The following is a 27793-nucleotide window of genomic DNA, read 5'->3' as shown; positions in this document are numbered from 1 at the left end:
CATCTGACTGGCAATAAGGAGAGGACCCAGGGCACAGAGTGGAAGGGCAGCACGTTAGTAGGGTGTCCACACTCCAACCTGTCCTGAGACAGTAGGACACCAAAGGCCAGAAGACCATCTCAGAAAAAATAGAATAAAACAGAAACAGCAAATAAAAATTCAACCCAACCATCCAGCAAAATACAGTTTAGGAAAGGAGAAAAATATTGTCACTTCTACCTCGGTAAAGCTGAGAAACAAAAGGAGATGGAAGGGAAACTTAGAAGGGGAAGACAGATACAAATAAGTTGAAAACTATAAGTAATCACAGTAAATGCGAAGGGGTAGGCTTTCTGCTAAGAGACAGAAGATGTGAGACTGAATATAAGTGGAAGGAGAGCATACAAAGCTGTTCAGTCTTTGCAGGAAACATGCCCACAATAGAAGATGCAAGAAGACTTGAAAATTAAAATGTGTTGGGCAGTTTCCTCTCCCTGATAGTTAAGCAGACAGAAGTAATAAATTTAGAGAGAGTCGAATGAAGTAGTGAGTAACTTAGTCTAAGCCTGTGGGTGGGATGGATGCCCGCGATCTGTACTCTGACAGCCCTCAGAGGATTGTGTGGAGGAGAAGGTCATGCTGCATGGTCCTCCTCATCCCCCTTGAAAGTGGCAGAGGTAAAAGTAGAGATCGCCTTGGTAGCTGCTGGAGGCTGGCAGCCGGAGGGCTCCCTGTGGTGTGGGAACTGTTTGGTATCTTGACTTGCAGTGGTGGCTCAGTCTCATTGGATGAGGAGATTGTACAGAACATAAACTACACACTCAGGCAGATGAGCATAGGTTCTGATTGTGTTGTGTTGTAATGTCACAAAGTAGTACCACTGGGGGGAGCCGGCCAAAGCATGCTGTGTCTGCATCTCTTTTAACCTAGACAGCAGCTTCACTGAACTTCTTGGACTCATAGTTTGCAGTGCTTTGCAAACTGTGTATTGAAGTTCATGTACCATAGTTTGCACTGCAGGGCGTTCAGTGCTTTTCAGAGCAACCACCACCACAATTCTGAAACATTTCTGTCACCTGAAAAGAGACCACATCACAGAAAGTCTTGCAAGTGATTGTTTACATCAGCATTATTCGTAACCACCCAGAAGTGGAAACAACCCAAACGTCTGTTAGCTAGCTGATGGATAGATGCACAAAACGTAGAAAATCCATATAACAGACTATCATTTGACACTAGAAAGAAAGGGGTTACTGATCCTGCCACCTTGTGGGGGAGCTTTGCAAAAGTGATGTTGAGGGCAAGGAGCCAGTCACAGAAGACCCCAGTCCTGAGAGTCCATTGATATGATGTGTTCAGATTGGCACTTCCTCAGGTCAGGGAGCAGGTCAGTGGTTCCAGGGCTGGGCTTCTGGACCACCTAGAGACCAGCCAGTCCATTCTTTCCTGCTGGTTATTTATGGTGCTAAGTCCACTCCGGCCACCCTGCCTGTCGTCCCTGGCATGGGGCAGGCAGAGTAGTCACACACACACACACACACACACACACACACACACACACACACACTGGCATGGGGCAGGCAGAGTAGTCACACACACACACACACACACACACTCACCCTGTTTCCAGCCCAGCTGCAGCTCCAGCAGGCGGCACTACAGCAGCAGCAGCAACAGTTCCAGCAGCAAGTGGCGCTACAGCAGCAGCAGCAGCAGCTCCAAGCACAGCAGAGTGCCATGCAGCAACAGTTCCAGGTAGCTGTGCAGCAGCAGCAGCAGCAACTGCAGCAGCAGCAGCAGCAGCAGCAGCACCTGATCAAGTTGCACCACCAGAACCAGCAGCAGGTACTCAGTGCTCCGTGCCCTCAGCCAGGTTTCTCCTCCAAGGGCTCCCTCAGGGCACAGATGGGGCAGAGGCTGGCTTGTGAGCTTGTGGGGAAGGCAGCTGGGCACCTGGCATCTGGATGGACTCCAGGTGGGCTGGACATTGCACAAGCAGGATGGCCTGATGCACCCTGTGGTGTGTCCGCTGTGAGGACATGCATGCCTCTCGTTCTGTCCCTGGATGTCCACCACCCACATCCAGCATCCCGCGGAGGGGTGGCAGCGTGGCATTAGAAGCCCTCCTTGGAAGACAACCTTTTCTTGCCCACAGTTTGTAGTCAGTCTCCAGACGTGTTCAGCATCTTTGGTCAGGTCTGCTCCTGGCTGAGGGAGGGACACCCCAAAGGGCCCTGTGCTTTCCCACCTGCTCCAGAATTTGGCTCACTGCCTCCTTTGCCCAGTGGCCCCTCCAGGTTGGAGGCCCTTCTCCCAGGACTGGCCATGAGGCTTCAGTCCCACTTTCCTCCTCATCCTAAGGCCTTACAGTAACCACTCTAGGGACCAAACAGACCTCCCAAACTAGGGTGGCTTCTGAGATATGCCCTCAGCCAAGTGTTGCCTCAGCTTGTCTGGGCAACACCCATGTATGACCCTTTCCAAGCTCATGAGACACTTCCCTCAACCCTTCCTTAATCCTCTTAGGCCTCGGGTGGGCTGGCATCTGGGGCTGGGGCACGGTGCACACTTGGCATCCTCAGCGTCCTGTGGGAAGTGTCCCTCTGCCTCACCAGGGGCCAGACCAGCACAGAGCCCTGAGGCCAGTGAGATGACAAGTGCTGCTTGTCTCACTCCAGATGCAGCAGCAGCAGCAACTTCAGCGAATGGCACAGTTGCAGCTTCAACAACAACAACAGCAGCAGCAGCAGGCTCTGCAGGCTCAGCCACCAATGCAGCAGCCACCCATGCAGCAGCCACAGCCCCCCCCTTCTCAGGCCCTGCCCCAGCAGCTGCAGCAATTGCATCACCCACAGCACCACCAGCCGCCACCGCAGCCGCAGCCACCAGTTGCACAGAACCAACCATCACAGCTCCCACCTCAGTCACAGACACAGCCTCTGGTGTCGCAGGCTGCAACCCTCCCGGGACAGATGCTGTATGCACAGCCCCAGCTGAAACTTGTGAGTACCTGGGGCTCATGTGGCCATGGCTCTTCTCATGGTGTCATGTGTGCTGTGGTGGTTTCTGGGTGCCTTGACTGCAGACAGCTTCTCCTCTTCAAGCACTGAGACCTTGGTGGCCCCAGACCCCACCGGCCCGCATGTCTGCTCAGCAAGGGAACATGTGTCCCGCCAGCCGCTGCACCCCCACTGCTGGGGTGACAGCTCATCTTGCAAGCAGCGTGGCTGGTTGCAGCAGAGGCCATGAGCCCTATGACATTGTGGATGACTAGGAGGATGGCAGCACCTGTGTGCTCATGGTGGGGAAAGGCGTGCCGCTTCCAGGAGGGTCAAGGTGACTTGCTAGCCACTTGGAGTTCTTTTCTGAGCAGAGATTGTGACCATGTTTTTGTGAGGGCAGTCATATAAAATACTGTTATTTTCAGCCTTACGCATTTTTGTAAAATAAGAGTCAGTCCACAGTGTTTACATGGAAGACAGAAATTTGTCACCAAGTTGGGAGTAGCTATGTCAAGGGGCCATTTTAGTGTTTTCTCAGCTCACTTTTTTTTTTTTGTTTTTGTGGCCTTTTCTGATTGTGACTCATTGGAAAGAGTGGGGACAGGCCATGCCTGAACTGAGTGACAAGTGAATAGGAGCCCCCCACAGGTATGGGCTGGAAGGTGGGTGGAGGTCCTGAGGTGGGTCACATCTGTCACCTGGGAGCCAGCTGGCCCTGGTTTCCTTCGAGGAGTTAGGGCTCTGACTGAGGCCCTCGTAGGCTGTCAGCGTGCTTGGCTGAGTAGGCGGGGCTGTGCATTTGGCCTTGGGAGCCATTGCTTTGCTTGCAGTGGTAGCTGGTGGTAATGGCTGTATGGTGACATCCTGTCGAGTCAAACTTCTCACCAGTCGAGGGAGATGGGGTGGGAGGGGGGCGGAGGCTGTGCCAACTTAGAGCCAGGCTGGCATGGGACACTTCTGATGAGCCACGGCATAAAGGGCGGCCAGTAGCCAGTGAAGTCACACCAGCCCGCCCTCTCAAGGAGCTTGCAGACTCAAGTCCTGAAGAAGTGGAGGGTGCCCTGCCCTTGGCCCTGGGTGGCTCCAGATCGTGTGCTCCCTTCCTCCCTCAGGTCCGAGCTCCGATGGTGGTGCAGCAGCCGCAGGTGCAGCCCCAGGTGCAGCCCCAGGTGCAGCCGCAGACAGCAGTGCCGACAGCTCAGGCCTCCCAGATAGTGGGTTCCGGAGTCCAGGTGAGGGCCTATGGGCCTTGGCTCTGCAGACACTGACAGGGGCATGTCTCCCGTGCATGGAGCTGGCTGACACACGCTCTACGAGGGTCCTGGTTGGATCACGGCTGGTCCGCGGAGCCCTGAGTTTGCCAGCCCTACTCAGCGCCCAGCTTCCCCCTGCTGATGCCCCTCATCTTCCCTCTTCTCTGAGAGGAGAGCATGGCAGTCTCTTCTCACCTGGCAGGGACAGTAGCTCTAGAATCTAGGAGGAACACAAGGATGGTGGCATCTGGCTCTGGCGGTCCCTTGCTCCAATGTTCTGGGGCTCAGCCCTGTGTTGACACATGTGGCCCTGAGGCCTGCCACACCCACCCCTGCGAATTGGATGTTGATAGGATGGAGGAGACCTCCTGGTTTGGCCTGGCAGAGGCCACACCTCCTTGGCATCTGGGGTTGGAGGTCAGGCCTCGTGACTTCCCCATAAGCCCCCTCACCCCCATGCATGTGTCCAGTCCTGGCCTTGAGTCTTCCTGTGTCCACCTGGCAGAGGCAGCACTAACAGCCAGGCATGACAGAGTATTGGCTTTAGACAGAGCAGAGGTGCTGGTTGACGTGAGAAGACTCCAGTGGGCTACCCGCCCTTGTGGCGCTCCCGTGTCTGGTGGCTCACTGCCTCCCGCCCAGCTCATTCCCTGAGTCCGCCAGGCTCCCTCTCTGTCTGGTGGTCAGGGCCACGGACCAAGCAAGCCGGAGGCCGTGTGTTTGCTGCATGGGGGTGCGGAGCCTGGGGTGCTCACAAGTAGTCTGTGGTTGTTCCACCTTGTGACCAGCTCGCCCGGACTCACTCTTGTGTGAAATACTGTGGATGTCACATCTGTAGCTGGAGTTCTTTTCCGCCACCACAGTCTGTCCCCCAGCCTGTCCTCAGGCCTCCTGGGATCCCTGCTCTTGGTGTCCTGGGAAGAGCAGGAGTGGTGTGCAGTCAGAGTCGGAGCAGCGGCAGCACATAGTGACCGGCCAGTCTGCGGGAGCTGCTGCCCTTGCTGTGTCTCAGGTCTGGTAGGAAGTGGCCTCTGACCTTCCAGCTTCTGTCCTGAAGCAGAACCTCCCTTTACACCCTATTTCCTGGTGTTTGGGAAGGGAGCGGCTATAAAAGTCGACATCCTCCAATGGGCTAGGCAAATCTTTCTGTTTAGTTCATAGGCCTCTAGCTCAGGGAGGCCCATTGCCTGCATCTTCCTAGGCTCCCCATCACCCTCCTGAGGCTTAAGTCAAGGACGCAGTTAGATCTGGCATTGCTATGGCTGTGGTGTAGGCTGGCAGCTGCAGTTCTGATTCAACCCCTGGCCTGGGAACCTTCATATGTGACAGGTATGGCCGTAAAAAGAATGTGTTTTGGTTTTTTTTCTTGGCCCCCCCCCACGGCATATGGAGCTCCCGGGCCAGAGAATCAGATTGGAGCCACACCCACAAACTAAGCTGCTGCTTTGGGCAACGCCAGGCCAGGGATCAAATCCATGTCCCAGTACTCCCAATACGTTGCCGATCCCATTTTGCCACAATGAGAGCTCCAAAAAAAAATTTTTTTTTTGTCTTTTTGCCTTTTCTAGGGCCACCCCCATGACATATGGAAGTTCCCAGGCTAGGGGTTGAATCGGAGCTGCAGCCGCCAGCCTACACCAGAGCCAAGGCAACACCAGATCCTTAACCCACTGAGCAAGGCCAGGGATCGAACCTGCTGCCTCATGGTTCCTAGTTGGATTTGTTAACCACTGAGCCACAACAGGAAGTCCTCCGAAAAATTTGTTTTTGTTTGTTTTGTTTTGTTTTGTTTTGTTTTTGTTTTGCTATTTCTTTGGGCCGCTCCCATGGCATATGGAGGTTCCCAGGCTAGGGGTCGAATCGGAGCTGTAGCCACCGGCCTACGCCAGAGCCACAGCAACGCGGGATCCGAGCCGCGTCTGCAACCTACGCCACAGCTCACGGCAACGCCGGATCGTTAACCCACTGAGCAAGGGCAGGGACTGAACCCGCAACCTCATGGTTCCTAGTCGGATTCGTTAACCACTGCGCCATGACGGGAACTCCAGAATTTTTTTTTAATTAAAAAAAAAAAAAGATTTTGTACACTTTTCCTCCACAGTTCTGTGACCAGAAACCAGTCTGCAGAAATTAGACTTCAGTTTTCATTCTTTATGACTTTTGCTTCTTCTGGGAAGAAGTCATGCCTTTCTTGCTCCAGAAGGGACCCTGTTGTGTGGCCACCAGCTCGCAACTGGGCGCCCCAATCATAAAGCGGCACTGGTTGGCCATTTGTCCAGGTGAGGGCAGTGGGGCCCCATGATGGTGCGGTGCTCCACCCACCAATACCCACACTTAGTGTCTGATGGGGGGGTTGCTCCTCAGGCCACGCTTGTTTGGGGACCCCAGGACAGTGGCTTCCTTGCCCAGAGCCATGACCAGGTTCATGTTGGCACTTGCTGCCTGTGTCACCTCCCAGCTTGCATTGACTGCGGGTGCACTGGTGAGTGAGGGGCACATGTGTGGTGCTGGGGTCTCCTTGCAGTCTTTCTCCTGCTGTGGAGCCCTGCCCCTGGCACTCTGTGCCACGCGACTGCGTGGCTGTGGGCGCTGTCCTGCCTCACAGACCAGCTCAGCTTCTGGAGGTAGATGTTTTGTTTTCTGGTGGGTCAGCCTGCATCCTTCCTGAACCTGGCTGTGGTTTTCATTTGGGGTTATCCCCACAGTTGTAAGCACACACAGGCCCTGCACTCCAGGGCCAGCCTAGGGCTTGGACCCCAGGGTGCCTGCCTCAGTGCTTCTGGAAATAGAAGTTGGCAAGGAGAGGGTCATTGTATACATTAGGGATAGACCTGAACTGTGTCCCCATGGGAGGTACAGCATCCAGGCCTCCCATGCCCACCTCCCCCAGTGTTGGTTACAGAAGAAAGCCAGGACCCAGAGGAGAGGAGCAGGGTTTGAGCTCAGGTGTGTAGTCCTGAGAGGGAAGGTGCTGTGAGTACCTGTTAGGCTCTTCCTGTTGTGACGATAGCTGTGGACATGCTTCCGCAGCCTGGCCTTTAAGGTCTGGCCCTGCAGCCCGTCTGGGATAGGGCTATGTGGAAGGTGTAGAAAGGTCTGAAGGCTGCGTTCCTGGCAGCTCCCCTAACTTCCCAAAGTCCAGACTGACCTCCCTGCCTTGGGCTTGGCCAAGGAGGCCAGCCTGCCCAGCCCTGGGAGCCTCACTCCCATCAGACAGTGTGCCCCTCCCCACTGTACCTCCCACCCCCCGAGTTTCTTCGTTGCTGTCACCTTGTCTTGTCCAGCTGTCCTAAAGATGATCACTGTGGCCTTGGCCCAAGGTGGGATGCAAGTAAGCCTGGCTCCCATCTGCCGTCCCATCGAACGCCACTCCTGGGTGGACAGTCCTCAGCACAGGCATAGGCACTGTCAGGTCGGCCCCTTCGCAAGGCCAGGAGCTCCTCGGTGGCCTTCATCATGGCTCTCAAAGGGCCTGGCCACACACACAAGGCCACCCCCCAGCTTGCCACTTGAGGGTATGTGAGTAAATAGCTGGGTTTATTGTCATTTTAACACTTTGGATAGTTAGTTCCAGCATTTTCCTTTCCTGGAGAAGGTGGAGTTCAGTGTCTAATATTTTTAGCGTTTAGAGTTACGCTGCTGCCGTCTTGGTGGTAAAATGAAACGGCAGCTAAACGGGTGGTTTTGCTTCCTGGGACTCTACTGTCTAGTACTGTAGCCACCAGCCCCGGGTGGCTCTTCACCTTTATGTTAATTACAAATAAGTAAAACTAAGGATTCAGCTCCTCAAGTTACATTCAGTCACACCTCGAGGGCCCGTGGGACCTGAGGGGAAGCTCACAGCTGCTGTGCTGCGGGGCGCCCATCGTGGAGATTCAGACCACGGAGGCATAAAGTTCCATCACCAGCTGTGCGGTTCTGAGCTTGCTCTGTGGAGTGTAGCTTCTCCGGTGCACAGGCCCCTTTCCAGGTGGATGAAGACTCCTTTTCCCACTGCTCTTTCAGGGGTATGAATTCCTGGCTCTCCCATTTCCATATGGAACCTGGAGTTCTTCCATGGTGTGTTCACTTGTCTGATACATATTCATTGTGTGCATTCGTGGGCCGGGCACTGTTCTAAGATTTTGAAGGTAAAATGCCCAGATGAGGCTCCATCATTTTCTGGACTTTCCATTTTAGTGGATTTGCTGCAAAAACCTCAGATTTTCCACAACTTTGAAATCCAGTGTCTGTTGCGAGGGTAATGCACCTATAAACCCCAGTAGGCAGTAGCCCTGCCCTCCCGATGGCTCACATCTGAGGCCCTGTTGACACCATTTGTCACAGGCTAGGGCTTGCTTCTTTGCAGTTGACTTTCCTTTGGTGGGTGTCAGTTATGGGGGGAGGAAAGGGTTTGGAATCTGCTGGTGGAAAAGCTGAGTGGGAGTTCCCCAGAAGAGCAGGAGCAGGGGAGGGGGAGTAGGAGGGGATAGCCCAGGCGCAGCTCCCACAAGCTGCTGGGGGCTCAGGGCCCTTATACACTGAGTGCCCGGCTCCTTGCCATTGGCCCTTTGGAGCCTCTGCTTTGTGGCCTCCAGCTGCTTGTTTGTCCTTCTCTTGCCTCTGGCTCCATGTCCGTTGGGCTGGGTTTACAGCTTCAGTTGGTGGGTGTTGGGAATGGCTTTGGCTTCAGCACATGAACCTGATTTTTATATAAACAATAAAATCGCCAACATTGTGAGTGTGTAATACATGTAATACCAACAGGTGTCCCACTCAAGTGCTCACCCACTGGCACCCGCGGACCTTGATGGGTCCAGTGGCTGCAGTCCGCCCCTAGCCCCTGCACACAGCCCTCAGGGGACCTGCTTCAGCACCCACCTCGCCTGACTGGCTTTGTTCTTTTCTTGTAGCCACAAATTGAGTCCAAGGGGACAGTCAGGATAGAAAGCCGGCTCTACTTATCGACCTTTTGTGAGACTGGGCTCTCTGGTCTGTCTCGCCCTCTTCTCTGGCCACCAGCCCTAGAGTGTGTTCTGTGGCTGCATCTTTGTGCTGTGCTGGGGATCCTTCAGGGCCCCAGCAACCATGACCAAACAAGATTCTGTGCTGGGCTCAGCACAGGAGTCCAGGGTGACGTTGAGTCCCCATCCCCACACTCCCTTGGTAGCGCTGTAAGCAGGCGATGCCTTGGCGGGACCCATGTTCTGCTTTACTCTGGAGAGTGCCTCGTGGGGACAAGTCAGTGCACAGGATCCAGGAACACGGGGTAGTTCTTCAATGTACAGGTATTCCTGGAGGCCAGAGCGTGTGGTGCTGCCAGCCTCCCCTGAGGTTTCTTTGTGGCACAAAGATCCCAGATCAGCCCTGCTGCCCAGCAGCCCTGCCCCATGGCCCCTCCTGCCCCTGGTCACATGTTCTATGCATCTACCTGCCTTCCAGTCCTGCTCCAAGCAGAACCCAGGCCGTCCTGCCTTTCCTGGCACAAGACCTTGAGCAAGTCCCTTCCCTCTGAGTTCCTTCTTCCTGTCCTACACACAAATGGGGGTGGGGCACCTGCTGGCCCTCAGAAGATTCCTCCCCTGGGAACTCAGCTTTCGTGTCCTGGGACTGTCACAGGCAGTGGGACAGACTGCCGAGCCTCTGATGCAGTGCAGCTTCTCCTCCAGATGGCTGTTAGTAATGAAAGGCATGGTCTCATGAGGCCAGGTCTTTGTGGGCATGGCCTCTAGGTGGCTGCGTCCGGTCCCAGGTATGTCTGTGGACTCAGACCTTGGGAGACCTGGAAAAGGCCTGTGTTTGCCCGAGTGGTCTGATGCCAAGAGACCTGGATTGGATGTTCAGGGCCAGGGGCTTGCCCATAACAGCCTTGAGAGCTGTGGCCCAGGAGGCCAGAGGGGCAGAGCCCTAGAACAGAGAGGAGGCTGGAGCCCTGAGCTGGGGCCCAGGCAGGCCGCCTTTCACTGCACCAGGGGCAGCTACTTGTGGTCAGTGGCTTCACAGACAGAAAGCAGAGGGTGCGGGCAGAGCGCACCCTGTCTCCCATGGGCTGAGCCCTGGCACAGCCTGGACACTTGCAGGAAGTGAGCTGTGAAACCGCCTTCCTGCTGATGCAGCCTCGTGCCATTTCAGGTGCCTTTCAGAGAAGTACCCTTTAGGCTGCAGACAAGAGCCAAATACCTTCTAGGAGGGATGGCTGCTCCAGCAGAGGCTGAGGAGCCTTGCTGGGGCAGAGGGCCCAGCCTGGTGAGGGGTTCAACCCATGGGCAGGAGGAGGACGAGGCAGCCCCAGGGCCAGAGAGCAGAAAGCAGCAGGTCCAGATCAAGGAAAAGGAGGTGATGGCAGGGGCTCCCAGGGGGCACTGAGGAGCAGGGCTTGGTGAGGTTCCCCCCAAGGGGGCCCCAGGGTCTTTGCTGCCCTCTGCGTAGACTTTACTGAGATGACATGTTCGCTTTCCTGGTCCTGGCAGTCTGTTGGTCCTGGGTGGGTCCTGGAGCGTGTTCTCCAGTGCATGGGCTATGCTGCCCCCAGCAACTCAGTGCCCAGACACCTGGAGGCCGCTTGGCACCCAGTCGACCTGGCCCTTCCTACCCTGCAACATTCGAGTGAAACCTCTGGACCCGTTGTGCTCCCTCACGAGGACTGCAGGGAGTAGAGTAAGCTGGCCATGCAGAGAAGGGATCAGCTGCTCGCCTCCCAGCAGGGTCTGCTAGTCCCACAGGGCGCTGCTCAGCTGCCAGACCACGGAGCCCCAGGCCAGTTGTGCTGGCCGGACAGCTCAGGGGCGGCTCTGCTCCCATCAGGCAGGCCCAGGTGAGACAGAAAAAGATGCGGTGTTCTCACTGCCCCGTAGCTGGGCTTTTCCTCAGTGCCTCGGAGCTGGGGTCTCATGGAGGCTTGGAGGACAGAGCAGAGTCCTCGCTGGCCTTCCCTTCCACGGGCCCCCACCCTCTGGACACAGGGACCTGAGATATCCTGTCCCAGCCCAGAAGCCCCTGCCAGGAGTCAAGCCACCAGCCCCTGGTCCCTGTGTGTGTGGGCACCCATTGGGGGGTGGGGGGGCGGTCAGAGAACAAGGGTGGGAGCTGGGGCCGAGGGGGCAGGGCGGGTGAGCAGGCTGAGCCCCTCCCCCTTCCAGGTCAGCCAGAGCAGCCTCACCATGCTGTCCTCGCCGTCACCGGGCCAGCAGGTGCAGACCCCCCAGTCGATGCCCCCTCCGCCCCAGCCGTCCCCGCAGCCCGGCCCGCCTAGCTCGCAGCCCAACTCCAATGTCAGGTAGGCCCGGCCAGTGCCCTTCCCTGCCTGGCTCCCCTGCCAGCCCGCCAGTGCCCTGGCTCACGGGCACGCTTCCTCTGCTTTACTGTAGCTCCGGCCCCACCCCGTCCCCCAGTAGCTTCCTGCCCAGCCCCTCACCGCAGCCCTCCCAGAGTCCAGTGACGGCGCGCACCCCTCAGAACTTCAGCGTCCCCTCCCCGGGACCTCTGAACACCCCCGGTAAGTCGAGCCTGGGATGGGCAGAGCCTGGGGCCCCGCAAGGTGAGGTGCTGGTGGCCGAGAGCCAACCCTCTGTGGGCTGGGGCTGCACTGACCGACCGTGTCCCACAGTGAACCCCAGCTCCGTCATGAGCCCTGCAGGCTCCAGCCAGGCTGAGGAGCAGCAGTACCTGGACAAGCTGAAGCAGCTGTCCAAGTACATTGAGCCGCTGCGCCGCATGATCAACAAGATCGACAAGAACGAAGGTGGGCAGCGGGCAGAGGGTGTGGGCGGTGGGCAGGGCCATGGATACCTAGGCCCTTACCTGAGCTCCCCCTTCTGCCCCAGACAGGAAAAAGGATCTGAGTAAGATGAAGAGCCTTCTGGACATCCTGACAGACCCCTCCAAGCGGTGAGCTTTACTCCCAGGCTCCTGGGAGAAGGGCAGTGCTGTGTCTACCACTCACAGAAGGGTCCCCAGGTAGTCATCTGGCCCAACCTAGGACAGGCATTTAGTGATGACATGGAGTTTAGAGAAGGGGCCCTAGGGCTCCATACCCCAGTCCTTATCTTTGGCAACACCCAGCTTCTGCGCACTTCCGGGCTACTGCCAGGCCCTCTCCCCGCCCTGTGGCCCTTCCAGCCATGCCTCCTTGAGCCACATCATTGACGGGCCTCAGTCTGTCCTGTACCCCTGCTGCTGACTTGCCAGTGGCCTTGTGCAAGTGGCTGCATCTCAGTTACCCCAGCTGCACAGTGGGCAACTACAGCTCGAGTGTGCTTGCTGTGAAAGTGAACTGGACCAGCATCTTGAGAAGCACTCGAAAGGTGGTGGAAGTGCCCTCAGGTCCCTACCCTTGCCCACCAGCTGCAGGGTTGCTGAGCGCCAGAGCTCGGCCTGCATGTGGACCAGCCTCCAGATCACTGCCCTCTCCCCAGGCCTTAGTTCAGGCTGGCCTCCCTTTCTGGTACATCTCCCCTGTTCTGCTTCTCCTGGCAGAACAGTGGGCCTGTTGGAGGTGGACAGCTCTTCAGGCCCTCATTGGGGTCATAGCAACAGGAGGCAGGGCCTAACCTCTGTCCTTTTCCTTGACCCATCATATCTGTGCCTTGTTCTTCCAACCAGGACCAGTAGCTCCTGGGAGCAGGGCCACCTTGCCTTAGACTTTGGGTCTGGGGACAGCAGGTGGACCGGCTGGGTTCCTGGACAGGGTTCTAGTGGTCAGGGTCCTGGAGCTCTGTCCAGAGGCCAGTCAGTCAGTGGTTGGGATGAGAACATGAGAGCTGCCAGCTCCCTGCCCTCCAGCACAGAGGGGCAGCCACCTACTCTGCCCCATAGGTGCCCCCTGAAAACGCTGCAGAAGTGTGAGATCGCCCTGGAGAAACTCAAGAACGACATGGCGGTGGTGAGCAGGGTGCCGTGGCCTGGCTGCAGGTGTCTCTGCGAGGGGTTAGGCTTACCTCACAGGGACCTGGAACCATGAGCTGGGACCTAGGGTGGGGGTGGGGGTGGGCATCCAATATTGAGGTGCACAGGAGGCCGTTCTCTCAGCCTGGAAACCTTGCCTCGAAGTCCCCTTCCAGGCTGGCTCTGCAGTGCGACTGGGCAGGAACTGGGAGAAGTCAGCCCTGGCTGTGGCCCTGTGGGTGCTTTCTACACCCAAAGTTGAGGGCTCCATGCACAAGACTAGCCTTGGGGTAGTGCTCAGGGAAGGCAGAGGCTGCAGCAGGGAGAGTGTCCGGCTCTGGCTCTGTGTCCTGGTCTGCAGTGGGTGCGGTTGTGGCGATAATACCATGAAGTCTTTTTTGAGTGAAGATGAGGGCCTTGGAGTTTGGAGAGCCTCTCCGAGAGTGGGCTCCTGACCCCTCTGTCCTGTCCCAGCCCACACCCCCTCCACCCCCGGTGCCACCAACCAAGCAGCAGTATCTGTGCCAGCCGCTCCTGGACGCTGTCCTGGCCAACATCCGCTCGCCTGTCTTCAACCATTCCCTGTACCGCACGTTTGTGCCGGCCATGACGGCCATCCACGGGCCACCCATCACGTGTGTACTGCTCGGGTCTCAGCTCACAGCGGGAGGTGGGTCCTGGGCCTTGGCCTGGCCAGGGTGGTCAGCATGCTGTCCCCTCTAGGGCCCCTATGGTGTGTGCCCGGAAGCGCAGGTTTGAGGAGGATGAACGGCAGAGCATCCCCAATGTGCTCCAGGGCGAAGTGGCACGGCTAGATCCTAAGTTCCTGGTGAACTTGGACCCTTCTCACTGCAGTAACAACGGCACTGTCCACCTGATATGCAAGCTGGGTGAGTGTGGGGGTTGGCGCAGAGGGCAGGCCACTGCCCAGGGACCCCTGCTCACACAGAGCCTGGGGCCACTCTGATGGCTGGGTCAGGCCCTGCACACACTCACCTCCCGCCTTGTGTCCGGGAGGCCCCCTCACTCCATCCCATCCAGCTGTGGCTCTATCACCTGAGGATCTGGGGAGACTCTGCAACCAGCCTCCCCAGGGCCTCTGGGGCCTGAAGGGCACTGCTGGGAGCAGGGCTGTGAGGTGAGGCAGGCTGGGTCACAGGCACGGCCTCATGTGTTGCAGATGACAAGGACCTCCCCAGCGTGCCACCACTGGAGCTCAGCGTGCCCGCCGACTACCCCGCCCAGAGCCCACTATGGATCGACCGGCAGTGGCAGTACGGTGGGTTAGCCGAGAGGCCAGCCCGGGGCAGGCGGGCACCCAGGCTTTCCTCCATGTGCCCCTCCCTGCTGAGCCCTCTTCCCGCTCCTCAGTGGTGGAGATAAGGGTCTCTGCCCCTCTCCTGTTGTCCTCCGGATCAGGGCAGCCGTGTTGAGTGGGTGCGGGGTGAGTAGCCCCAGCAGCCCCTGTGGGCCTCTGTGGGGCCGACCTGGGGCATAGATGGGAGCTTAGCCTCACAGGAACCCACGTGGGTGAAGTGTCCCCAAGCCCAAGGCCCAGAGCTGGCATGTAGAGGACAAGGAGCAGACCCCAAGGCCATCCCTGGGAAACCATTCCTGTTCCACTTCTGGACAGGGCAGGGGGATGGAAGGAGAGCTGGTGTCCACCTTGGTGTTGGGGGAAGTGGGAGATGGTACCTTCAGTCCCCGGGGCTGGGTGGGAACAGGGCAGGGTCCTGACCAAGCCAGCCGCACTCATGGCCCTGCTCTGCTGCAGATGCCAACCCTTTCCTGCAGTCAGTGCACAGATGCATGACCTCCCGGCTGCTGCAGCTCCCGGACAAGCACTCGGTCACAGCCCTGCTCAACACCTGGGCCCAGAGTATCCACCAGGCCTGCCTCTCAGCCGCCTAACCACCCTGGCTGCTCTGCCCACCCTCTAGGGACCACGGGGTGGCCAGGAGCCTTCTTGGGCTCTGTGTCGGACATTTCTAGATGCTGGCTTCCTTAGAAAGCCTGGGCTTAGGTTAGCTTTCCTGCTTTTATCTTCTGCCTTGGGGACCTGCCAAATATTTCCCACACTTGGGTAGGACCGGGACGGGCAGCTGCTTCCTCAGGAGCAGGACACTCCCCAGCCAACCTGCTGTCCCCACAGCTTCTGCAGGGCCACGTCCTCCCTCAGTAGCCATGGAGACTCAGGGTCTTATTTGAGCCTCTCGTGTATGTGCCAGGAAACTTACTGTTTCTGTAGGGGACCGTGCAGAAGGTAGGACACCCTTAAAACACGCAGAATTCTCCAATCAGTTTGGGGACCGCTGGCATGTGGGGCATGCCACAGGGAAGCTCTCTGGCCTGGGGGTGTGGGCAGCGGATCCACTGCCTTTGGCCGGGCCTCATACCTCATGGCATTCTCCTTCTGGCCCTGGGGACCTGCTCCACCGTGGGGGTGCCTGGGGAGCAGGGGTGTCAGGGCAGATCCTGTTCCTGGCTTCGTGCCCACTGGTTAGGCGCTTGGGCCCATGCTTGCGTCAGGACGTCGTCCTCGGGACCCAGCGCCTTACCGACTCCTGACAGGGTGTCACCAGCCGGCCCTCTGGCAGTGAGAGGTCCCCCCTTTTGTATGTGCATTATTGTGTCTTCTGTGGTTCTTATAATAAATTTATTATTCCTGTGTTTGTCATGAATTTGTCACTGTTTCCCCCCACTCTGCAAGTCAAGGGCCCTCTGTCCAGTCAGGGGCACCATCAAGGCTGAGCCAGGCCCCATCCCGGCTCGTTCCCCAGTTCCCTGTGCCCCAGAGTGGGAGGAGGCAGCGATCAGCACTGTGGACATGGCCCGTAGAGCTGGGAGGACTGTCCTGCCAGGCTAGGGTCACAGTGAGGCTAATGTTCTGGCAGTTGAGGGGGTGGCCTGAGGCCGTCATAGGGTGGGGCCCCAGGGTCCTGGAGAGAAATGTTCTCCCTTGGCCTTGACCCTGGCCCTTTCTGGAAGGAGGCAGACCGAGTGGGGCCGATGACTAGTGGTGTTTGTCAGTGGACATAAGACAGTGTCTTGCCCATGTGCCTAGAAGGCTGCCCCCTGCACTCCGGGAAGGGCGTACTGACTGTGCTTTTTTCCAGTGACTGCCAGGCCCTAGACAAACAGCATGGCCACAGGGCAAGCCCCTCTGGTTGCAGGGAGCAGAGCAAGCGGCACAGGGCAGCCAGCCTGCTGGCCAGTGAGGGTTGAGACTCAGGACTGGGAAAGATGAGCTTTATTTGCACAGGTTAGGGTCAGACTTGGTCATAGCATGTGTGTGTCAAGGCAGCAAAATACTGAGCAAGAAAATAATTTCTCAGCTCTGACACCAAGTACTTTATCTGACATGGGTTTGGTTTACCTGGAAGTTAGCTTGAATTAAATATACTAGAGTTCATTGCAGTGCGATCTAGAGGGTTGGTGGTCATGGGCCTGGCTGCAAACCAGCCACAAGGCCAGGCACCAGCTCTCAGAGCACAGGGCGGTGCAGCCGCCTGCTCTGCACCACCTGCAGCCGCTTCTGCCGCTCGGCCAAGTTGCTCTTGAGGCTCTGCCTGAGTGCAGGCAGGACGGCGCGCTCTGCCACAGCTACCGGGCTCAGGATCAGGCTATGGGCAGAGGGAGTGTCACCGTGGTGCCCCCGCCAGCCCTGAGGGCCCTGGGCTCAGAAGCTGCCCGCCCTCTGGTGCCAGTGGTACTCACCATTTCTTAGAGACGCCCTTGGTGGGGACCTTGGGGAGCTGCATGGCCCCTGGGTATGGGGCCTCCTGGTCCCTGATGAAGGAAGAGTCAGCTGTGAGCTGCAGACAAGCAGGCCTAGCTGTGACCGTAAGGGCCACGTGAGGATACTTACTTGGGAGAACTCAGCCCAGTCTTGGGGGCAGCCTTGGGCCTCTGGCTCCCTTCCAGCAGGGACTTGAGGTGCTGCAGCTGAAAGGCAGGGAGAAGGAGGGGGGGGTGGGCAGGGCTGCAGAGGTCCAGGGGTGCCCCGTGGCCCGGCCTCACCTCTTGGGCCTGCAGGAGGTTGGCGTTCCAGAGCTGGCGGATGACCACCTCACACTGCTGGAGCGTAGTGGGCTTGCGCAGGTGCGGGGGCAGGCTCATTGCTGCCAGGGCTCCTGACACCAGCCTGCCCCTCTGCTGGCTGCCTGCCGCCGAGCTAGCCATGGGATAGGACTTCACTTCTTCATCTCTGAAACAGTAGTGACAGCAGCCTGGGGGTGGCCTGCCACCACTTCTCAGGGCACTTCCCGTGTAAGGAAGAGCCCCCTGGAGGCCTGGCTCCCTTCTGCTGATCAGGGTGCTCCATGCACCAAGGGCGGGTCTCTGGGTCCACTGTGACCTGGGCCAACCTTTCTCCCCTCGCAGGGTACACTGACAAGTCGGACATGGTTCAAGCTGCCTGGCTACCCTCTGTTGACCCCAGGTCTGGGGGCTGGGGGTGGGGGTGGGGGTCTAAGGACAACGGAGAAGCAGGACCCTGGCCATTGGTTGCGCTGCCCAGGACAACAGGGTCCCTGCAGACTCCAGGCTCAGTGCTGCTCCCCAGGGAGTCGCAGGGACTGGTCCTGCTCTGGTCCACCCTGCGCCTTCCCTGGCCCAGGGCCACTCGCAGTGTTCTCTTGGTGAAAAACAAGCTAATTTGGCCGAGATACGTACTAGTTTCTGGTTTTTGTTGAGTTGTTTTTTTGTTTGTTTTTGTCTTTTTGCCTTTTCTAGGGCCGCTCCCGCGGCATATGGAGGTTCCCAGGCTAGGGGTCGAATCGGAGTTGTAGCCGCCAGCCTACGCCACAGCCATAGCAACACGGGTTCCAAGCCGCATCTGCGACCTATACCACAGCTCACGGCAATGCTGGATCCTTAACCCACTGAGCGAGGCCAGGGATCGAACCCAGCAACCTCATGGTTCTAAGTCAGATTGGTTAACCACTGAGCCACGACGGGAACTCCTAGTTTCTGTTCTTTGAGAAAACGGTTTCAGGGCTTTGACCAGCCCCTCTTGTAGGCTCAGATCAGCACAGGGCCCCTGTGGGACCCCAGGGAGGGAAGGCAGTGCCCACCAGGTGGGTGAGCCCGGGGTCAGTCTGCTTGCATGGGCTTGCTTCACGCCAGGGTCCTGCCTGTTTAGAAGGGTAGGGCTTTGGCCGGTGCCAGGGCGTGAACCTGCTGAACACAGCCCTGCCCCATGGAATGCAGGAGCCTTACCTGGCCAGTCCCTGAGGGGCTGTGGCTGACAGCTCCTCCTCCAGATCTGACTTCAGGGGGACATCAGCTTTTAAGTCTTGCTTCTTTGAGGAGCTGGGCTGGAGCCTGGCCTTGCCTGGGGAGCTGGCTGTGGGCCAGACCAGACAGCACTGGGTCACTGGGTGGTAGTTGGCTAAGGCCCTACCCCTGCCTCTGTTTCCTCCTTGTCAGGGGAGGTGGTAACAGCCTCTCCAAGGGCCGCTGGAGGCACAGGTGAGGGGTTGGGAGTAAAGCCTATGGCCTGAATGTTCTGAGGTGGCCACAGCGCTAGAGGCCATCTCCCTGAGTGGCAGAAGCAGAGACAGCCACACACCTCCTACTGGGTGGTCTTGCAGGCCTCGGTAAAGGCCAGGGCAGGATGGCTGGCAACATATCACTGGCTCTGGAGCCCATTTCAGGAAAAATGAAGCTGAAGGAGAGGCCTGCACAGGTCTGCTTTCCCAGGACCAGGCCCCTCACTGCCTGGGTCCTACTTCCTCCAGCTTCAGAGACCCCGCTCACCTACAGAGATGCCCCAATGCAGGCTCTGCAGGCAGGGCCAGCCCCGCCACGTCCTGCCTGCCCTGGGGGTGCAGTGAGCAGGAAGGACAGCCACTCGGGGCTCCCCCACATTGACAGCAGTGTCTGGGCAGCCAGGCTGCGCCCAGCCCCAGCTCTCTCCTGGAGGTTTCAGCTCACAGGGCACCTGCGGCCCCCCCTTGGTCCCTCTCAGTCCCCGCTTCACCCCCAAGTCCAAAGGGCATGGCAGGGCCCTCCCCCGAGTTCTGCCCAACAGCAGGCCACTGTGGGATTTCACCTCCTTGGTCAGTATCCACTTGCCATTTTGGGCCCGGGACACCTGCTCTGCCCTGACCCTGAGCTCAGAGGTGCTGGTGAACTTACCTGTCACTGTGGTGTTCGAGATGGACTTGTTGGACTGAAAGCTGGAACTGGAGATGCTGCCTGGGGGGGGGACACACAGAGGTCAGCCCAAGGTGGCAGCAGCCAGGCTCCCATCCCAGCTTCCCCAGTGCTTCTGCACATCCTCCATGGACAAGGGGTCAGGCCTCAGGAGCAGAGGCCATGGGGCTGGGGACGGAAAAAATGGCAGCCCCTGAATGGGAGCACCTCTCCTGATGTCCCATCAGGGACCCCTGGTACTAAGAGCTGGCACCACTTATGGGCCAGGTTCCATGCCCCTATTAGCACCACCCCCACCCCATCCTCCGTGTACCTCCCAGGAAGAGAGTCTCGGACACACCCCAGCCCAGGGTTTCCAGGCTGGCGCCACTCACCACTCCGACCACCTTCCCTTGTCCCAAATTAAGGGGAAGGGGAGCCCAAGACTTGACCTGGGTATCCCTGGGCTAGGCTTGGAGACAGGTAAGGTGAGTGGGCCACAGATGAAGATGCGCCCCCGTGGTGGCTGCAGAGATGACAGGGGAGCCCAGAAGGAGTGTGCCCAGAGCTCCTGCCCCAGGGCGCAGGGACTAGAGGCACGGGACTGGGGCTGGGCTGGACTGCCTGGTGTTCCCCAGGAAGCCTGGGGCAGCCATAGCAGCAGTCCAAGGGCAAGAACCCACCAGGGCGGTGAGGGTGGAGCAAGGGAAGGGGTTCTGGGCTGGCTCCCACCCCCAGCTGCTCTCCCTACTGCCCCTGATGTCGTCCAGACCTCAGACTTTGAGCTGTCCAAGAGTGGCACCTGCCTTGCTTGGGTGCACAACATCACCAGGGCTGGGAGTGGTGGTCTGTCTGCCTAGGACCCTCCCCACTGGGATAGCTCGTGTGGACACAAGCCATCTGGGGGGCAGTGACTTCCCATCAGGCACCTGTGGGCCTCAGTCCTACCTTTCTTCTGAGGCTTCTGATCCATGATTAGCTTGTAGTGGAGATCTGAAAGCAAGCACAGGCTCTCCTTGTCATTTTCTTCTTTTCTTTTAGCCTCACCACCATGGTATGCAGAAGTTCCTGGGGCAGGGATCGAACCCATGCAACAGCAGTGACCAGAACCACAGCAGTGACAATGCCAGACCATTAAACTGCTGTGCCACCAGGGAACTCCTCATTTTGGAAGCCACGGCCACTTTGAGAAGAAGCTTGGCATCCCCTGCCCACTCCTTCCCACTGAGCAGCTGAGAGACCCTGCCCTATGGACCAAACCTTTGTCTTGGCACCCTAGGGTCAGAAATGGCTCTAGCTGTTCCCTGAGCTGTAGCCTGTGTGTGAGAGCTCCCCCCAGCCCATCTGTCCATCCATGACATCTACAGGAAACCCTCTGCCAGGTGGCACCTGCGCTCTGGAGGGACAGGGGCTGGCCAGGATGAGGACGCCCTCCAGGAGCCCCTGGCAATGGACGAGCAGGTGGGCAGCCATCAAGTGATGTCCTGGACAGGGGCTGGCAGCATCCAGCCTGGGCATCAGAGGGACAGGGGTGAGACTCAAGACAGGGAGGGGAGAGTTCTGATCTAATGGAGACTTGGTGGTGGTCCTGGCAATCAGAGGAAAAGCAGCAGAAGGGAGGGGCATGCTGAGGAGGCAGGCCTGCAGGTGCGGGAGGAGCAGCTGGGCCTCATTGTGGAAGGCCTCCTGGCTCATGTGGTGAGGAGTCCCCAGGGGTGTGAGTCGCGTGGGCCCCAGGAGTCAGGGAATCCTTAGTTCTCGAAAACTCATTGAGCGGTATACGCGTAGTTTGGGGTTATGTTTCACTTCTGGGAAACTTTTTTTTTTTTGCTTTTTAGGACCCTACCCGCGACATATGGAGGTTCCCAGGCCAGGGGTCGAATCGGAGCTACAGCTGCCGGCCTACACCACAGTCACAGCAACGCCGGATCCCAGCCACGTCTGCGACCCACACCCACAGCTCACCGCAACGCCGGATCCTTAACCCACTGGAAACTCTTTAAAACAAGGCGGGCCGCGTTGCCTTGGGGGAGGGCGTGGCCAGACCCGCCCCCGCCAGTAGGGTGGACTACTCGGGGGCGGGCCAGGGGCGGGGAGCTAAGTCCCGCCTGGCTGGGTGGAGCCTGAGGCTCTGCGCTGCCCCTCAGCTGCGTGAGCTTTCTCGATGCTGACAGCCCGGACTCACCCTTGTTCTCCCGCTTCAGGTGCTCGATCTCCTCGTGGAGCTTGATCAGTGTCTCCGAGTGCTGCTGCTGCAGGAACTGCAGGCTCTTCTCCAGGTCCAGCACCCGCTTCTGCGCCTCGCTGAGCCCGAGCGGCGCGCCGTGCTGCCCGGGATGAGGGGATACTGCGGGCAGGCGTGGGCGCGAGCGTGACGAGCCCCTGGAGCCCGGAATCCCGGTGCTGGGGGACCGCTGCCCCGCCGCCAATCTCGCAGTGTTCATGCTGCCGCCTCCGCCGCGGCTGCACGCCCACTCGGTGGCCCGGCTGCCAGGGCCTGGAGCCGCGTCGCCATGGAGACGGGTGCGCCCTCGGGTAGGGGGGCCTGCGCGCGGCGGGGCGGGGCCTGGGCCCGGGCAGGGCTGAGGTGGGGGAGGGGAGGAGCATCTGAGGGCAGGGTTGAGGTGAAGCGGAGCGAACGAGAGGCGGGGCTTGGGTACCCCAGACTGGGCGTGCGGCGGGAGCGGAGCTCGTGGGGCGGGGCCTGAGTGGGTACAAACACCTGGCTTAAATGATTAGCATTCTCTGACACTTTTTTGGCCAGGCTGGGGGCATGTGGAAGTTCCCTGGGCCAGTGATCGAACCCACGCCTCAGCAGTGATCTGAGCCGCTGCAGTGACAACGTGGGATTTCTTTTTTGTTGTTGTTGTTTGTTTTTTGGTTTTGGGGTTGTTTTTTTTTGCTATTTCTTGGGTCGCTCCCGCGGCATATGGAGGTTCCCAGGCTAGGGGTTGAATCGGAGCTGTAGCCACCGGCCTACGCCAGAGCCATAGCAACGCGGGATCCGAGCCGCGTCTGCAACCTACACCACAGCTCGCGGCAACGCCGGATCGTTAACCCACTGAGCAAGGGCAGGGACCGAACCCGCAACCTCATGGTTCCTAGTCGGATTCATTAACCACTGCGCCACGACGGGAACTCCCTTCTTTTCTTTTTTTTTTTTTTTTTTTTTTTTTACGACGTGGGATTCTTAACTCGCTTTGCCACAAGGGAATTGTGGCATTCTCTGATTTTTATTTTTTAATTTTTATTTTTTATAGTTGATTTACAATGTTCTGTCAGTTTCCACTGCACAGCAAAGTAACCCTGCTATATACATCCATATACATTCTTTTTTTCACATTATCCTCCATCATGTTCCATCACAAGTGATCAGATGTAGTTATAGCAGGATGTCATTTGCTTATCCATCACAAATGCAAGAGTTTGCATCTACTAACCCCAAATTCCCAGTCCTCCCACTCCCTACCCCTCCCTCTTAGCAACTACAAGGCTATTCTCCATGTCCATGGGTTTTTTTCTTTTCTGTGGAAATGTTCATTTGTGCCATATGTTAGATTCCAGATATAAGTGATATCATATGATATTTGTCTTTCTCTTTCTGACTTCACTTTGTATGAGAGTCTCTAGTTCCATCCATGTTGGTGCAAATTGGCATCCTCTGACTTCAGGAGAATCGTCTGCAATCACAGTAGCTCCTAATATTTAGTTTTGTTCAATGGTTGTGTTTTTGTTTTTTGGGTTTTTTTTTTTTTGTCTTTTTAGGGCCACACCCACGGCATATGGAGGTTCCCAGGCTAGGGGTCCAGTCGGAGCTGTAGCTTCTGACCTACACCACAGCCATAGTAATGGGGGATCCCAGTCACATCTGCAACCTACAACACAGCTTACAGCAACGCTGGATCCTTAACCCACTCACTGAGCTAGGCCAGAGATTGAACCTGTGTTGTCATGGATGCTAGTCAGATTCATTTCCAATGAGCCACGACAGGAACTCCTTGATGGTTGTGTTTTAATAGTTCACTTTTTCAATAGATGATGCAACTACAGGATAGTACTGTTTTAGGTGATACGATTTTGATTCAAAAATCAAAAGGTAGGAGTTCCCGTTGTGGTGCAACAGAAACAAATCCAACTATGAGGTTGCAGGTTTGACTGCTGGCCTCTCTCATTGTGTTGGGGATCCAGTGTTGTCATGAGCTGTGGTGTAGGTCACATACATGGCTGGGAGCCCTCGAAGCTGTGGCTGTGGTGCAGGTGGGTAGCTTCAGCTCCAGTTCAGCCCCTAACCTGGGATCTTCCATATGCTGCAGGGTGGTCCTAAAAAGAAAAAAAAAAATCAAAAGAATTTCCAGTTCCAATAATTGTAGAAGCCTTGTGCTTTATGAAATGTGTGTGTGGGTCAGATTCCAAAGACCCCAGGGCAAGATGCACAGGTGGAGGCTGAAATGGCTGAGATAGTTGCTGCCTACTCCAGGCAGGAGCAAGTTCAGAAACTGACAGAGAAGCTTGTAAATGCCTTAGTTTTCCACTTAAACCTCAAAAGGGCCATAGCTTGGGAATAAAGAATGTGTTTCAGAAATAAGGGATTTTCACTAAGACTAAGGACAAATCAAAATACATTTGCTCTGGCGTCCCTTGTGTCTCAGTGGGTTAAGGATCCAGCCTTGTCACTGCCGTGGCTTGGATGCTACTGTGGCCTGGGTTCGATCCCTGGCCTGGGAGGTTCTGCATGCTGCAGGTACAGTCAAAAATACCAATGGAAATAAAAACAAGTAGGAGTTCCTGTCATGGCGCAGTGGAAACAAATCTGACTAGGAACCATGAGGTTGCGGGTCCGATCCCTGGCCTCACTCAGTGGGTTAGGATCCGGCGTTGCCATTAACTGTGGTATAGGTCACCACACGGCTTGGATCCCAAGTTGCTGTGACTGAGGTGTACACTGGCAGCTGTAGCTCTGATTGGACCCCTAGCCTGGGAACCTCCATATGCCATGGGTGCGGCCCTAAAAAGAAAAAAAAAAAATTCTGGGGAAGATGTGGAGAAAAGGGGACCCTCCTACACTGTTAGTGGGGATGTAAATTTGTGCAGCCACTATAGAGAACGGTATGGAGGGTCCTTAAACTAAAAATAGAGTTGCCATGATACCTGCACTATCCTGAGCCTATATATCTGGAGAAAACTATAAAAGATACATGCACACCTATGTTCATAGCAGCACCTTTTTTTTTTTTTGGCTACACCCTAAGTTTGTGAAAGTTCCTGGGCCAGGGATCAAACCTGCGCCACAGCTACAGCCTAAGCCACAGCAGTGACAATGCCAGATCCTTAACCTTCTGAGCCACCAGGGAACTTCTGGGGAGGGGGTATATTTTTATAGCTGGAATTACCTGCTCATTTATATTTTAAAACATCAAATGGGAGTTCCCGTCGTGGCGCAGTGGTTAACGAATCCGACTAGGAACCATGAGGTTGCGGGTTCGGTCCCTGCCCTTGCTCAGTGGGTTAACGATCCGGCGTTGCCGTGAACTGTGATGTGGATTGCAGATGCGGCTCGGATCCCGAGTTGCTGTGGCTCTGGCATAGGCTAGTGGCTACAGCTCCGATTCGACCCCTAGCCTGGGAACCTCCATATGCCGCGGGAGTGGCCCTAGAAAAGACAAAAAAAAAAAAAAACATAAAATGGGAAATGATCACTATCTTTTTGGCCACATCTGAGGGTCGAAACATGGAGGCAGCTTTCTTCTCTTCCACTCCTTTGTATTCACTCCTTTGTATAAGAGCCTAGAGTTCCTTTGGATGAATGATCTCATTTCTTTCTTTTTTCTTTTTTTTTTTTTTTGGTCTTTTTAGGGCCATACCCATGGCGTGTGGAAGTTTCCAGGCTAGGGGTCAAATCAGAGCTGCAGCTGCCAGTCTACACCACAGCGACGCCAGATCCTTAACCTACTGAGCAAGGCCAGGGATTGAACCCGCATCCTCATGGATACTAGTCGGGTTTGTTACTCCTGAGACAGGACCAAACTCCCTGATCTCACTTCGTATCTCATTTCATCCTTGAAATAAATTCATCAAGGCAAGTCTGGTTACATTTCCAATTTACTGAACAGGGAAATCAATATGCAGAAAAGTAAGGGTTTTAAAAGAAAGTGATCTGATGGAAAAACATGTATTGTTGTGTATATTTTCATTTCTCAGAATTTTCCTTTTGTCACTTGCCCTTCGTGTGTCATATCTGAAAAAACCATTGAGTACTGCACGATTATAAAGATTTACTGCTGTGTTTTCTCCTAACAATTTAAGTTTTCACTCTACCTTGGTCTGTGATCTGAATGTTGGATGGGTCCCATCAATGAAGTGACCATGATCTTTCCTAGTGATTTTTGCTCAGTGTTCCACTGAAGAGCCCTTTTCCTTATCCCAACCCTTTTCTTCTCATGTCAAATTGATTCATCCAGGAGTTCCCATCGTGGTGCAGTGGTTAACGAATCCGACTAGGAACCATGAGGTTGCGGGTTCGATCCCTGGCCTTGCTCGGTGGGTTAAGGATCCGGTGTTGCTGTGAGCTGTGGTGTAGGTCACAGACATGGCTCGGGTCCCAAGTTGCTGTGGCTCTGGCATAGGCTGGCAGCTACAGCTCCGACCCCTAGCCTGGGAACCTCCATATGCTGTGGGAGCGGCCAAAGAAATAGCAAAAAGACAAAAAAAAATTGATTTATCCAAGTAGTTCCTATTTTGATTTCTTAGATGTGAGGGGCTGGATGTGGATATAATAGGTATAATAAGTTATTTGTTTAACGAAGATTTTATTGGGCAGCTACTACGTGCTTTCTCAGTGCTGGAAAGAGAAAGTATAATTTTTGTCCTCAAGGAACAGGCATGCCCATCGGAGAATCACTGGCTTTTTTTTTTTCTTTCACAGCATATGGAGGTTCCCAGCTTAGGGGTCAAGTCAGAGCTGTAGCCACTGGCCTATGACACAACCATAGCAACATGGGATCCGAGCCGTGTCTGCAAACTGCACCACAGCTCACAGCAAAGCTGGATCCCTGACCCACTGAACAAGGCCAGGGATGGAACTTGCATCCTCGTGGTTTTAGTCGGATTCGTTTCCACTGTGCTACGAAGGGAATGCCCTGGCTTTTATTCACTCAGCATCTTGAAGTGCCAAGCACCATGTGAGTGACAAATTGCCTCTTTGTATTTATTTGTGGACAGGGAAGTGAGTACAGAGTGGGGCCCTTAGTCCAGCCTGAGAGGTGGGGTGCAGCAAGGGTGGGGCTCCCTAGGGGCGGGGACAGAGTGGGTTTGGAGTGGAGGTGCTCTGGGAGGAAGGAAGAGGGCACAGACCCTCAGAGACCCACTGAAAACCCTGCAGAGGCCTCAGCCCCCGGAAGGGGAGGGCGGAGGAGGTCTGTTCCAGGCCAGGGGAGCTGGTGTCTCCCATGGGATCAGGGCCCAGAACATGGGTCTCTTTGGAAAAAATTTAAGATGTACAAGTGCAGGGCTTTCCTGAGGACATTCTGTAGGACACAGGTGCTTGGATGTTACTCAACTCCACATGGTAAAGTGGTCTTGAAAGAAAGTGCATCCAAGTGTGGGCTCAGGGGTGGGAGGCCCTTCCAGCAGGCAGGGAGCCAGGTGTTCCGAGAGGGTTTGGCCCTTTGGAAGCCTTTGGGGTAGTGGCCCAATGGGTAAAAGTTGGTGTGTGTGGGAGCTGAGGGGGTGGGCCTTTGGCATAAGCTACCCTGAGGCTCCTGGAAGGGGAGAGGAAGCAATGAGGAGAACCCCCAACTCCTGCCTGACCTCTGGGAGCCGGGCCAGCAACCTTTCTCTCAGATGTGTCCCAGGCCCCTGCCCTGTCCCCGCAGCTGCCAGGCGTCATCCTGAGGTGTAACCGAGGGTGGGCATCAGGTCGGTCCACTAGCCTGTAAACTGCCTTCACCTGCCACGCTCGTTTTGTTTCTCTAAAAACCTGTGTTGGGTAAGTAGCCCAAACAATCAGACTTTAGCCTGAGCTGTGCCTTCAGGAACTTGGCATCAGCTGTGTTCTGTTCAAGCTGAGCTGATGGAGTGTTTGGGACGACTGAGCACAGGGCAGGGCTTGGGTGTCCATGGGCAGAAAGCCAAACCCAACAGTGGGGTTCGCGGCAAAGTAAGGGTGTTATTTGCAGGGCGCCAGGCAAAGGAGTCAGTGGCAAGCCTTGGACCGACTCCCACATGGTTTCAGACTTAGTAGGTTTAATTTTTTTGGCCATGTCCACAGCATGTGGAAGTTCTCAGGCCAGGGATCAAACCTGCACCACAGCAGTGGCAATGCTGAATCCTTGATTGCTAGGGCAGCAGGGGATTCCGACTTAGTGGTTTATAAAGAGACAGAACAGAGGAACCAGGGTTAATCCCTGAGGCTGGGGGGTCTATGTCTACAGTCTGTTAAGGCCACCCTGCCCTGGGAGATAACTCACAACAGCTGACATGATGTTTACCACAAAGCCATGGCTCAGGGCACCTGACCTTCACTATTCCTTATTGATTTAGGCAAATATGATCCAACAGGTG

General features: G+C 56.3%; 2 protein-coding genes across 7 annotated transcripts in view; one reads left to right on the top strand and one right to left on the bottom strand.

Annotated features, from left to right (window-relative positions):
- The window catches only part of MED15 (mediator complex subunit 15), a 57220-nt gene extending 41452 nt beyond the window's left edge, over window positions 1-15768 (top strand). For 4 of the 5 annotated variants that reach the window (XM_047762291.1, XM_047762296.1, XM_047762292.1 and 1 more), the window contains 12 exons: window positions 1610-1824; window positions 2658-2981; window positions 4094-4213; window positions 11353-11489; window positions 11581-11708; window positions 11820-11954; window positions 12037-12100; window positions 13028-13094; window positions 13571-13731; window positions 13820-13986; window positions 14277-14375; window positions 14871-15768. In XM_047762291.1, coding sequence (XP_047618247.1) covers window positions 1610-1824; window positions 2658-2981; window positions 4094-4213; window positions 11353-11489; window positions 11581-11708; window positions 11820-11954; window positions 12037-12100; window positions 13028-13094; window positions 13571-13731; window positions 13820-13986; window positions 14277-14375; window positions 14871-15007 — 1754 coding nt within the window. In that variant the 3' untranslated portion in view covers window positions 15008-15768. The remainder of the gene's footprint in view (window positions 1-1609; window positions 1825-2657; window positions 2982-4093; window positions 4214-11352; window positions 11490-11580; window positions 11709-11819; window positions 11955-12036; window positions 12101-13027; window positions 13095-13570; window positions 13732-13819; window positions 13987-14276; window positions 14376-14870) is intronic. The other variant, XM_047762293.1, reaches the window with a different exon arrangement.
- A 570-nt stretch (window positions 15769-16338) lies between these two features.
- On the bottom strand, window positions 16339-21763 carry CCDC74B (coiled-coil domain containing 74B). 2 transcript variants are annotated; one of them, XM_047762298.1, is made up of 8 exons: window positions 21420-21763; window positions 20183-20227; window positions 19238-19297; window positions 18317-18443; window positions 17117-17303; window positions 16965-17041; window positions 16814-16885; window positions 16339-16719 (listed from the first exon to the last, which is right to left on the bottom strand). In XM_047762298.1, the coding sequence occupies exons 1-8, from the start codon at window positions 21676-21678 to the stop codon at window positions 16581-16583; spliced, it is 966 nt and encodes a 321-aa protein (XP_047618254.1). In that variant the 5' UTR covers window positions 21679-21763; the 3' UTR covers window positions 16339-16580. The 2 variants fall into 2 exon arrangements, with proteins under 2 accessions (XP_047618254.1, XP_047618253.1); XM_047762297.1 differs by having other exon boundaries at window positions 16965-17303.
- Between the last annotated feature and the right edge of the window lie 6030 nt (window positions 21764-27793).

Source organism: Phacochoerus africanus, chromosome 15, assembly GCF_016906955.1.
Source record: "Phacochoerus africanus isolate WHEZ1 chromosome 15, ROS_Pafr_v1, whole genome shotgun sequence".
In the NCBI taxonomy this organism is placed as follows: Eukaryota; Metazoa; Chordata; class Mammalia; order Artiodactyla; family Suidae; genus Phacochoerus; species Phacochoerus africanus.
Note: the sequence above shows the minus strand (reverse complement) of the source record. Positions and strands in the feature narration are given on the sequence as shown.

What these genes read in the sequence shown, in the direction of transcription:
- CCDC74B (XM_047762297.1), bottom strand. Translation starts at nt 21,678, where the DNA reads ATGAACACTGCGAGATTGGCGGCGGGGCAGCGGTCCCCCAGCACCGGG. An exon ending in ACTGGGCTGAGTTCTCCCAA is followed by an intron (nt 16,886 to 16,964) that starts GTAAGTATCCTC and finishes TTCCTTCATCAG; the next exon opens with GGACCAGGAGGCCCCATACC. An exon ending in AAGGGCGTCTCTAAGAAATG is followed by an intron (nt 16,720 to 16,813) that starts GTGAGTACCACT and finishes CTCTGCCCATAG; the next exon opens with CCTGATCCTGAGCCCGGTAG.